A 13,407-nucleotide genomic window follows, 5' to 3' on the forward strand; every position below is an offset into this window, starting at 1 on the left:
ATCAGGTAACTGCGTCTTCAGTGCACCATTTACAAAATATACTTTAGTTATTTGCCTAGCCTTCTCTAATTACATCTTCCAAATTTACAACCATTGCCACCAAAAAAGGACAAAGGCACCAGGGTTCAGGAACACCACCGCTTGCAGTTTCCTCTTCAAATCACATAACATCCTGACTTGGAAATGTATCAGAGAATCAATCTGAAGAAGGGTCTCAACCCGAAACACCAAACATTCCATCTCTCCAGAGACGCTGCCTGTCCTGCTGAGTTACTCCAGCATTTTGTGTCTACCTTGGATCTGCAGCTATTTCCTACACTATCAGAGAACCAGGTCAAAATTCATAAACTCCTTCCCGAACAACATTGTTGGAGTGCCTTCATGAGAACCTCAATGGTTTAACATGCCATCACTGCCATCTTCACAGGGCTAATTAGGAATGGGGAATAAATGTTAGATATCCCAGCAAATGGGCCCCTGTATTGAGTTTACTTTATTGTCAAGTGTATCGAGGTACAGTGAAACGGTTTTGTGTGCTAACCAGTCAGCAGAAAAACAATACATGATTATAATCGAGTCATTTACAGTGTATGGATACATGATAGAGGACTAATGTTTAGTGCAAGATAAAGCCAGTAAAGTCCGATCAAAGATAGTCTGAGGGTCACCAATGAGGCAGATAGTGGTGCAGGACTGCTCTCTAGTTGTGGTAGGATGATTCAGTTGTCTGATAACAGTGTCTGGAAACACATCCTGGTAGATGCTGCATCCTGTAGAATGAACTGAGCAATGGGGCTTAAGAAATCAAAATCAATTTGATCATTAGGGAGACACACTATTTTAAGCAAATGACTGGCTAAAACATGGCAAACTCCATTATTACTCGGTAGATTAGAATGAACGCTTCCAATTTTTTTTAAAGAATTGAAATTAGAAAAATAAAGAATCCAATAAACCAAGTCCAGCAAAATTCCCTTTCTTTTTTGGTGGATGCTATTTCTATTGAAAAATCCGGAGAGCAGTATAGAAATCCTGCCCTATCATTAAATAATGTTTATATATTAAAAGACGTGAAACCTGTATTACACATATAATATTTTGCAACAGATGGTGCATAGTTGCAATACACAACAATGGCTGTAGCAATTGGGAAATTAATTGCTGTAAACATTCTTTTGTCATGGCGTTGCAACTCAAACTCTTGCTCGAGTTACAAATGAGATTTATAAACCAACGGTGATTAATTCATACCAGCCTTGGAAGTCTAATGGTGCCCGTTATTATTTCTCCTTGGATCAAAGTAGTTTGAGAAAAGAATGCGTGAAAAATCATATTTTGTTTTAAACACAGCAGCTGTGATCTGAAATGATGGAAGCAGTGGGATGATGGAAACAGAATCAGGCAGTGCCTTCAAAAAGGAATTGGTTAGGCACTTGAAGGAGAATAAGTTGCAGCATTACAGGGAAAGAATGATGAGGTTCTTCAAGGAGGACTTGACACACAGACTGTTGAGTTAAATGGCCTTCTGAGTCAAAACAATTTTATTTTGAATATAAATGGGCTGAAAATAGTTTTAAAAGCAGAAACTATCTGATACGTTCCCCTTCTTATCCTTTCTACCATTTGGTTTAACATTCCACCTGATCGCATTTTGTTTACGTTCCATGTGTTGTGGAAATGTTAAAATAAAGGATGGAACAACCGATAGAAAATGGCTTTCTTTCAGTTTGTACTGAGGATATTTACAATTTCATTTACCCAACATTTAAACTACATGGATTATTTCGGTGCAATGCACTGTTTACTCATTTCTACATGATATAAGGATGAATAGAGTATTGATTAAATCATTTCACAGTATTAGGTCAGTGTGCTGCGAGAAATCACATATATTCACATCTATTTAGAGGCTATATTACAAAGATACATCAGTTTTAGTTAAATCTAGAGTTTAGTGTGGAAACATGCCCTTTGGCCCAGCGAGTCCACGCCGACCATCGATCACCTGTACATTAGTTCCATGTTGTCGTACTTTCGCATTCTACATACACCAGAGGCAATTTACAGAAGCCAATTAACCTACAAACCTTTGGAATGTGGGAGGAAACCAGAGCATCCGGGGAAAATCCATGCGGTAACCAGGAGAACTTACAAACTCCGCACAGACAGCTCTCGTGGTCAGGATCGAACCCTGGTCTCTGGTGCCATGAGGCAACAGCACTAAATGGGTCATATCAAGTCTGCAGTAACTGCACTGTTTCAGTTACATAAATTGAACACAGAAACCTCTTGGTTTACAATTGTGGCAGCTTGTATTAAACTGCTATCTTTCTTACTTTCTCGTCGGTGAGGGTGGGCGGACCTGTACCAGGATAAAGCCCATGCTCTGTAGATATTGAATATACTGTTGCATGAATGCATTGGAAATCTCGCCCAGCCACTGTTCCTCCTTCAGCTTAAAAGGCATTGTTTCTACAGAATCACAGCTATGGCTTCGGTCTCTCCCTGATGCTGTGGAGTCACTCGAACGATGACGCTTCTAGGGAAGGGCAATCAGATGAAGAATAGTAATCAGAAATTATGAAGACACAAAAATAATAATCCATCATTGCATTAAATTAGGCTTTAAGGAGACAAATAAACGTATGTACAATTCTTTCAAATCCTGGTATGTCAAAACCAATAAGACACTTTTGAAACCATGCTTGAATGAAGGGGAATTTTGCAGTTAGTTTGCGCATATTTGGGCCCAAAATTCATTCACGAGATTTTTTTAAATTAGTAAATATTCTCTTTAGTGATATTGGTTCAAGCCTAAATATCGGCGAGGAAATATTAGAACTCTACTTTTTAATCCCCAAAATAATGTGATAGGAATTGTTTTACTGCCATCTAGATATTTGGTTAAATTGGAACATTTGGCAGGCATCGTAAAAGAAAATTCTAGGAGATTCAACTGGTATATTAAGAGTAAAAGGGAGGCTAGAGAAAGAATAGGTTCCCTTAAAAATCTGCATCGTTGTCTTTGTGTAGATCCACAAGAAATAGAATAGAATGCCTTTTATTGTCATTCAAACAGCTTGGATTGAACAAAATTGCATTTTCTACAGTCTTAACAATTACAAAAAAAAACAAGACCCACACTTAACACAGTTTACATAAACATCCATCACAGTGAATCTCCAACACCTCCTCACTGTGATGGAATGCAAAAGTCTTATCTCTTCCCTTGTTCCTCTTGTTTAGCAGTCCAACTGCAACGTTGAGGCAAACTAGGGCTCCCGATGTTAAAGCCCCCGGCGGACGATGGTAAGTCCCGCGGCCGTTAAGCCACGCCAGGCGATGTTAGACCCCGCTCTGAGTCCTTTAAACCCCACGATTCCAGCGGGAGAAGTTGCCGTTGCAGGAGCTCCGAAAAGCGGTCTCCCACCAGGGACCTGCGAGCTCCCGATGTTACCGTCCACCGGGCCTGCGGCCAGAGCCTCCGAAGCTCCGAAGTCGGGTCGCAGCCACGCGCCACCACAGCTCCTCCCGCTCCGAAGACGACGGGCTCCGCGAGGGCAGGTCCGCAGGCTCCGCGACTGGAGCCCTCAGGTTAGTTCCGGCCGGAGGCCGCCACCGGCCCAACGACATCGGGGACCCGACAGGGAAAAAGTCGGGTCCCTGAACAGGGAAGAGATTTAAAACGGTTTCCCCCACCCCCCACATATACACAGCTAAAAAAATAATAAAACTAGAATCAAACATACATTTAACGACACAAAAATAAAAAATAAAAAAAAAGATAGACGGACTGCAGTCAAGCCGCTGCCATTAGGCGCCGTCACACCAGCAAATGGGGAGTCATTAATTAATACCTCATCTGTGTTTACTGAGAATATCACAGAAGCTAAGGGGCAAGAGAGATGATGTATGATCATATACGAATTACTAAAGAAGAGGTATTGGCGGTTTTAAAGTGTGATAAGTGGATAAATCCCTCAGGCCTGTCCAAATGCATCCTTTTAGAATTCATAGAAAATTAGGGAGGAAATTGCAGAGGTCCTTGCAGAGAAATTTGTATCATCTTTAAGCCTCAGGCAAAGAGAAGCCAGGGAGCTACAGGCCAGTGAGCACGACATCATCGGTGGGATAGTTGTTGGAGGAGATTCTTCGGGACAGGGTCTACCAGCATTTGGATAGGCATGGACTAATTATGAACAGTCGGCATGACTTTGTGCTTGGGAACTCGAGTCCCACAAATCTTGAGAATTATTTTTTGAAGAGGTCACCTGGAGAACTGATAAGGGCTGGGCAGTGGATGTTGTCTCTATGGACTTTAGGAAGATCTTGACAAGGATTCTAAAACAAGAAGGTATTAGCATGAGGGGAGAGATATAACAAGAACCCCAGGGGCAACTTTTTCACTCGGAGAGTAATCTATGTCCGGAATGAGTAGCCAGGAGAAGCAGATTCAATTGTGACTTTTAAAAGTGTTTTGGACATTTATATCAATTGGAGGATATGGGCCAAATGGGGTGAGTCCAGTATGGCATGTTGGTCGGTTTCTATGCGGTACAGTCCCATGACTATTGCACCAGAAATACAGCACCACTGAAATGTGCATTACTTCATTCGTTCTGCACCGTATTGTTAACCTAGATTAACTGTCCAAGATTGGAGAACAGAGTTTGAATGCTTTTGGCTGACCTTGTAATTCGGGGGCGAGTGCATGAACATTTATTCAAGGATTGACATTCAAAACATTGACCTGCACTAAACTGCATCCTCCCCTCTACCTACCAGTTTACTACTTCTTACAATCTTGTTCTAATTTAAAGCGCAATGTTTTGTATATACATGAAACCAATTTTCATAAATGTAAAATTGAAGAAATTCCAGCAATCACAATATACAGCAATCTAAAAAAATCACGTTCATATGACTTTTATGTTTTCCCACTTGGCAAAGAACTCTATGAAGCCACATTCACTTCAAGACAACATAACTTATTTTTTGCAATCTCTTGTTTGGCATTTTACCAAAAAATGTTTTGAAAATCCATTCTTGTGCCAAAACATGACATTCACAAATTGTTAAACGCTTTGGGATTCCCAAAAGTTCTAAAATGTTTTATACAAGTCGAAGTTCTTTATTTTGTTTGACAATGGTCTCTAAATCTCTCTAAAATATAGGGCCATAACAAATGGGAGCAGGAGAAAGCTATGCAACTTCACAAGCCTGCTTTGGTTTTTAAATAAGATAATGGTTGATCCAATGCCTGATCCCTATAGCATTTAACTCCGCTGTAATCCAGGATGCATGGTGAAGTAAATGCCCCAATCAACATTGGGCATATTGGGGCGACACGGTGGCACAGCGGTAGAGTTGCTGCCTTACAGTGTTTGCAGTGGCAGAGACCCGGGTTCGATCCCGACTACTGGTGCTGTCTGTACGGAGTTTGTACGTTCTCCCCGCGACTGCCGAGATCTTGTTTCCTCCCACACTTAAAGACGTACAGGTTTGTAGGTTAATTGGCTTGGTATAAATGTAAATTGTCCCCAGTGTGTGTAGGATAGTGTTAATGTGTGGGGATCGCTGGTCGTGCTGAGTCGGTGGGCCGAAGGGCCTGTTTCCGCACTGTATCTCTAAACTAAACTGAACATCAATGATGCCGAAGTGGAAATGGTACAGAGCTTCATGTTCCTTGTCAATAATATTACCAATGACCTGTCGTGGACCAACCACATTGATGCGACAGAGAAGGTGGCGAACCAACATCTCTACTTCCTGAGGAGACTGAGAAAATTCGGCATGTCACCAGCGGCTCTTACAAACATCTACAGATGCACCAGAGAAGGCATGTTGTTGGGTTGCATCACAGCATGGTTTGGGAACGGCTCTGCCCAGGACTGCCAGATATTGCTGAGGGTTACAGATGTAGCCCAGTCCATCACAAAGACTAGACTTTGATTAACTCCATCTACACTGCACGCTACCTCGGAAAAGCAGCCAATATAATCATGCCTTCTTCTCCCTGCTCCCATCGGCCAAAAGGTACAGAAGCTTGAAAGCACGCTTCTTCCCCTCTGTTAGCAGGCTTCAGAATCGTCCTTCCATTAGCAAGGGAAATGTGCAATTCACCTCTACCCCAATGAGGACATTGTACTTTGTCCATTGAACGGATGTGCAACAATGCTGAGAACTATATTCTGTATTCGGTAACTTCCCCTTTGCTCTATCTATTGTATTTGAATTTGACTTGATTGTATGGTGTACCTGGTATTTTTGGATGGCACACAAAACAAAGCTTTTCACAGTACCTCAATTCATGCGACAATAATACACCAAAACTTGCATTGTAGCCAGCATACCTGGTGGCTCAATATTCACAACCTTCTAGGCAGAGAAATCCAGAGATTCATTAAAAATAAATTACTCTTCATCTCAACTTACATGATGAGCCTTATATCCTTATGATCCTGCCCTCGGTTCCTAGATTCCCCCACTGGGTTAACATCCCAATAGAATCTGCCTTGTCAAGCTCCAACAGAATCTCTTGTGTTTTAGTGAGATAATCAAATACAATTGTTATGTTAGATCAGATTCAACTTTAAGTGTCATTGTCAGTGTACAGTACAGAGACAACGAAATGCAGTAGAGACAATGAAATGCAGTTAAAGGTCAATAAGTCGATAACTAAACTTTCAGCAATTTTGCCCTGATTTTATAAATCCATTCTACCACAAACAAGCAAGATAAACTCAAAGTTCCTGAATTATCGATGGCCCCATTTTGAACAGGATTACAAATTGACTATGTTATCTGGAAAATTGCCTGCTTATAGAGATCCAACGAAAGATGAATCCCAACATGAAAACTTCCTATTTAGAATGTTTTATCTCACATGCAAGTATCACTAAGACAGAAACTCATTTTTGAAATTATATGCGTGTTTTTTCCTGATTGATCTGAGCATTTAAAAGGAAAAAAAATGATTTCCAGTAAGCCACAGATAATAGGCTCTATATTCAGTGAAGTGGAAAATACAGGCTTACGATTCAATTACTGTAACATGGTTATTTTATAAATTAAAACCAACAAGCCTGATCGGGAAAACTACACATCCTGTGGCCTAACATCAATGGCATCCATGAAGGAGTTAGCTTAACTCAAAGCAATAATTCAATGAAGGAAAAGACTTGAACAATTTAGTAAAGGACTGCCAGCCACAATAAATATTGTTTGCTTTGAGAATGCTATAAATAAAAAGGATAGATTATAGTTTACTTCAGCGCCACAAATCCTTTGATGAATCATACAGAACAGAAGCCACCAATTAACATCAAATCTGGAATTGGAAATGTAGTTGCTTAAATTGAGACTATAAGGGGGAGGAGGCAGATAGGAAGAGACGTACACTGATTTAAGTATAAGAGGGAACAGACTTCGGGGCTTTCGTGGTTTTTATCCAAATGCAAAAAAAAAATCCTTGTGGCTTGTTGTATTTGAAACAAATTGATGGTGTGCAGTAGAAATACGTTGAATATGATCAAAGTAACCTGTGATCACCACATACTATCTTCACACAGCTGATGAATCAGTGTACCATAACTAGCAAGGGCACAAGATGTATTCTAGGGAATCTTCAATTCCCCGCAACAAAAGCACCAACACTGACCAGGTGTTGGGTCTCCTCAGGAGCATTAAGATTAATTAGTACACGTGCACGCATGCACACGCGCGCACGCACACAAATGGAACAAGAAGAGGTCCCGAGTAATTATTCCCTGTTTGTATATCCGAGAGATGATTAGAGAATGTAGACGAGTGGTATTGCATTTTAACTCTAAACCAAGCTACAGTTTATCAAGCAAATTCAAATTAATATAATGAGAATTTAATTAAACTGTGGGAGGAAAAAAAAGATCAAGCACAGTTCTTTCACGAGATATTGCCTTATGAGATTCCCATTTGTGAAATCTCAATGAATTGCACCCCATTTGTTTTAGACTTTAGAGTTTTTAGACTTTAAAGATGCATCATGGAAACAGGCCCTTTGGCCCACCGAGTCCATGCTGACTAGTGATCACCCGCACATTAACACTTTCGTACACACTAGGGACAGTTACTTTTACAATTTTTCCAAAGCCAAATAACCTACAAACCTGCATGCATTTGAAGTGTGGGAAGAAACCGGAGTCAATAGACAATAGGTGCAGGAGTAGGCCATTCGGCCCTTCAAGCCAGCACTGCAATTCAATGCGATCATGGCTGATCATCCCCAATCAGTACCCCGTTCCTGCCTTCTCCCCATATCTCCGCTTCTTTAAGAGCCCTATCTCGCTCTCTCTTGAAAGTATCCAGAGAACCGGCCACCACCACCCTCTGGCAGAGAATTCCACAGACACACAACTCTCTGTGAGAATAAGTGTTTCCTCGTCTCCGTTCTAAATGGCTCACCCCTTATTCTTAAACTGTGGCCCCTGGTTCTGGACTCCCCCAACATCGGGAACACGTTTCCTGGCTCTAGCGTGTCCAAACCCTTAACAATCTTATATGTTTCAATAAGATACCCTGTCATCCTTCTAAACTCCAGAGTATACAAGCCCAGCCGCTCTATTCTCTCAGCATATGACAGTCCCGCCATCCTGAGAATTAACCTTGTAAACCTACGCTGCACTCCCTCAATAGCAATAATGTCCTACCTCAAATTAGGCCCCGGAGAAAACCCATGCGGTCACAGGGAGAATGTGTAAACTCCGTACTGACAGGACCCAAAGTCCGGATCAAACCCAGGTCTCTGCTGCTGTAAGGCAGCAACTCTACCGCTGTGCCACCGTGTCGCTTCCTTTTCATGTTTAGTCATACATTAATAGAGAGTGACTGATTATATGCAGCAATGAACAAAGAAATTAAGAGGTCAGAGAACACGTGGAGAAAAAAAAACTATAAAAGGTTAAACTAAACAGAAAAATATAGCAGAGAAATGGGTGGGTAACAAAACTTGGAGATAAGTGCAGATGCTGGTATCTGGAGCAACAACTCAGAGTCAAGCAGCATCTGTACGAGAAAAGGAATAGTCAATGTTTTGGGTCAAATCCCTGTATGTGGATCCAGTTACAAAATTGAAATATTTTCATGCAATTTAACTAATTATACCGAAAGAATAAAAAAGTTACAAATTCTGAAGTGAGTTGTGGCAGGCCCCTATAATGAATATGTCTGTAATGAAAGCTAAAACTATCAAAGGAAGAATAAAACCATATCTCCCTAAGGACAGAAGAATCTTGATGCAAGTAAAATTCTGCCAACATTAAATGTAAGATATGAAATAGAAATACAGTTTGATTCCTCAAAATATTACACTTGCTTTAATTATTATGCTCAATAAATCTGCAAGTATGGTCAAAATTAATATATGGCGAATGTTTATGTTCACCAAGGTGAATGCTGTTTGTTAAGTGCAGAATAATCTCCCTTTCCAGGTGCATTGAATTACCATAAAACATGTCCAGGTATTAATTAATATGGGCTTCTTCAGATTGAATACTTTCTTTGCTCACCCACTTATCCGAACTGAAAAGGCGGCGCAGTGGCTTAGCAGCAGAGCTAATGTCTTACAGCGCCAGAGACCCGGGTTCGATCTTGATTACAGGTGCTGTCTACAGGGAGTGTGTGCGTTCTCCCCAGTGACCTACGTGGGTTTTCTCAGAGATCTTCAGTTTCCTCCCACACTCCAAAGACGTACAGGTATGTCGGTTAATTGCCTTGGTATAAAAATGAAAAATTGACCCTATTGTGTGTAGGATAGTGCTAGTGTGCGAGAATCGATGGTCGGTGTGGACTCGGTGGGCTGAAGGGCCTGTTTCCGTGCTGTATAACTAAACTAATCTAAACTCAAGACTCAAAAGTGCACCAATGCCATTCTTCATACCAGCTGCCCTTGTGCCAGAGGCCAAATTAGGGATAGTTACAGCTCTGGGCAGCAGAAGCATTCAACAGATCCATCCTGGCAGATCCAAAATAAAGTTCTATTTCGTATACCACATAATAGTTTTCAGAGCAGGTAATTTAAATGGCATTATTAGTCAAGATGAGCTGCACATGATCAATTACTTCTTTAAGGAATGTGTTTCCCATAGAGTATGCCTCCATTAATTTTATTTGTCTGCGGTGATTGGACAAATAAATAAAGCAATATTTAAAGTCTTCTAAATTCACAGCAAGTGCTCGATTTAATTCAAGGCACAGACATCTCCCTGCAAAGAGTAGCAACATAGGGATAGTTAAAGAGATGCGACTCTCTTGCCTGGCAATACATTGGCAGATGCTCACTGCCTCTCTGCACCACTCGAGGCTCTTGTTTTGCTTCAGCAAACTCCAGATTTATAACAGATGGTGACTTGATCTTAGGCATGGCATGACTGATCTTTAATACACAATTAGTTTTAACTCAGGCAAGGTCAGTTATATTTTCATATGATACAGCATAGTTCTATTTATCATCCAACATTCCCCATTCCTTCAAAACTTTCCAGACTTCTTTAATTTCTATGCCTTCCCCAATCAATTCTTCAAGTTTCTTATTTATGTTTCCTTTCTTCACACTAACACAATGTACTTCCTTCCTTGGATAGGTAATTGTCTTAATTGTAGGAAGCAGAGGGTGATGGTAGAAGGTTGTTTGTCAGGTAAGAGGCCTATGACTAGTGGCATGCATGCCACAGAGGACAGTGCTGGGCCTATTGTTGTTCATCAATTATATAAATCATTTGGATGAGAAGCCACAAGACATTGTTGGTAGTTTGGAGATGACACTAAAACAGCACTGTGAAGATTGTCAAAAGGTTGGCATCATGATCAGCTAAGCAAATAGGATGAGGAATGGTTAATGGAATTCAATTCAGATAAGTGGGCGGTGTTGCATTTTGGGCAGTCACAGCAAGATAAGACTTTCATGGTGAACAATCAGATCCAGGGGAGTGCTATAGAATAGAAGGAGCCAGGAGTATATATATCTCTTTGAAAGTGGAATCGCAGATAGATAGGGTGGTGAACGTGACTTTTGGCACATTAGCCTTGATCAGTCGGGCATAGAGTACAGGAATTGGGACACTATGTTGCAGGCTTTAGTAAGGCCGCACTTGGACTGCTGTGCTCAGTTTGGTTACGTCTTTAATTCCATCTCTCATGCAGGGACTCGTTTTGCTATTCTAATCTGATGGTTTGGATTTTCCCATTTCCCAATCATTCCAGAGTGTGCTAACTCACCACCAACTACTCAGATTTAAAAATTGCTTCAAGTGGCAACATGGGTTTAAAACACACAAACCACAGACTTACCTTCCCCTCGGATCCAACCTGCTGCTCTGCCTGGATTTGTTGTCTGAAAATGGGATCAAACAACAATGGCGTGGCACAGTAGTGAACTAGTCGTGAGGACTGTTTCAGGGTGTCCAGATCACCAACCTAAACCAGAAAAACCATTGAGAGATTACTGCATTTACTTCCTACTTCGCAGAATAGTTAATCATGATGTGCAAATACTCAAGGAGCCACTAACTACACTGTTGAAAACTTAAAAACTGCAGATGTTGAAAATCTGAAATAAAACAGAAAATGCTGGAAAAACTCAGTAGATTAGCAGCATTTTTAGTGGAGAGAGAATCAGAGTTTATATTTCCAGTAGATGAGCATGGTAAAATAGTTGTAGTTTATTATTATATTAATATAAAATATAATAACTGTTTCAGAATGTTACTTACAGTGATGGGCATGTTTGACTGGGCAGAACGCTGTTGCCATGTCACAAATAAGTTCTCAATTTTCATTTGCTTCTCCATTTCTAAAGGAGAAAAAAACAGATCGGGTCACAAACTAGTTCTTTACAGAATGTTCTAGTTCTAAGTTGACACATTGAACAGGTGAGTCAAATATTGAAGCCCTGATATCATGTACAATCCAGCTTGACACCAGATAAAGTAACCTTAAATAACCTTCAAGGAACCCATGCAAATTCATTAAATTAAAAAACAATTCCAGATAGCTGTGTCGGTGTATTAGATTACCTAACCTTATCTCCAATGAGCAGCCCTTTTCATCTTAAAATTTCTGCATTTGCTCAACATTGCTCTGTGCAATATCCAATAAGCTAAATGTGAAGATAAAAGTAGACATGAACATGCTATATACAATTAAAGCTCACAATATGAACTCAGTGGCAACCGATCATTAGAAACCTAATCTCCAATGAACTTGAATAAAATATATTCCAGGCAGAAACCGTGCCATATCATTTGTTCAGTAGAAATTCTCAAAAAAAGTAATGAAAAATTGTAGACAAACTATTGCAAACGAGATGCAGGACTCGAGTGATATTGGGAAAAGCACGTATCAGGAAACATGTGTTGACAGCACTAAGACGACTTTCAATGACTGAAGGAATCATGGTAACACAAATTCAATTAAACATTACATATTTACATACACTTATCACTCAGGCAGAGAAACCAAAGTGACATTCATGTAACAGTGACATAAAACATAAGTGAATATAGCTCCAATTGTCTCCAGTGATTATTCATTACACAAAAATGAACATGGAAGGAAATTATTATTTTTTTGCCCTTCAAGCACAACTTGGTTGCTTGCAGATAATCAAGTCATTCTCATTTGGAATTCCATTAATTTTTCCACATGCAAAAATAGATGTGCAATAGATAATTTTATATAAATTACAATGGGTGCGTATATGATATATATTACATTATATACATTAGATGTTGTCACTTATCAAGATCCAGAGGCAAAGGTTTAAGGTGAGGGGGGAAAGATTTAATAGGAACCTGTCACACAGAGAGTGGTGAGTTTATGGAACGAGCTGCCGGAGGAGGTAGTTGAGGCAGTAGTATCATAACGTTTAAGAAACATTTGGATAGGTGCATGGATAAGACAGGTTTAGAGGGTTTGGGGTCAAATGCTGGCAGGTGGAACTCGTGTAGATGGGACATGTTGGTTGGCGTGGGCAAGTTGGGCCGAGTGGCCTGTTTCCACACTATGCTTTCATATAAAATCTGCATTGCTTGTATCTTGCTCACCTCTCCGCTCCAGGTTTTTGATTTCCAGGAACTGTGCGCCATGGCGTGAAACTGGGTCAAACAGCCCAGCATCGTGTGACTGCTTCATTGTTTTAGGCACCGTGATGTCTCGCAGTGCCTCATCAAACGGGACAATCTCTGGTGGGAAGTGAAGAGGTGGAAGACTCCTGTTTGTTGAGCTCAGCCGTCCTTGTTCCTTACTTGGTGGGGGAGTTGGGCTCTTGATAAGTGAATCAGCTTCCAATGTGGAATGAAGGAACGGATTTGCTTCCTGCGTAGACAAAGGGATGATGAGACTTAAATCTAACTGAATGTAATGACTTCAGAT

At 40.6% G+C, this 13,407-nt stretch overlaps 1 protein-coding gene across 5 annotated transcripts in view; it reads right to left on the bottom strand.

Moving 5' to 3' along the window:
* Nucleotides 1–13,407, bottom strand: part of szt2 (SZT2 subunit of KICSTOR complex) — a 198,604-nt gene that overhangs the window by 25,525 nt on the left and 159,672 nt on the right. For all 5 annotated transcript variants that reach the window (XM_033028842.1, XM_033028843.1, XM_033028844.1 and 2 more), the window contains 4 exons: nt 13,080–13,350; nt 11,748–11,827; nt 11,326–11,451; nt 2,337–2,539 (listed from right to left, as the gene is read on the bottom strand). In XM_033028842.1, the coding sequence (XP_032884733.1) occupies nt 2,337–2,539; nt 11,326–11,451; nt 11,748–11,827; nt 13,080–13,350 (680 nt within the window). The remainder of the gene's footprint in view (nt 1–2,336; nt 2,540–11,325; nt 11,452–11,747; nt 11,828–13,079; nt 13,351–13,407) is intronic.

This window comes from Amblyraja radiata, chromosome 10, assembly GCF_010909765.2.
Source record: "Amblyraja radiata isolate CabotCenter1 chromosome 10, sAmbRad1.1.pri, whole genome shotgun sequence".
Taxonomy (NCBI): Eukaryota; Metazoa; Chordata; class Chondrichthyes; order Rajiformes; family Rajidae; genus Amblyraja; species Amblyraja radiata.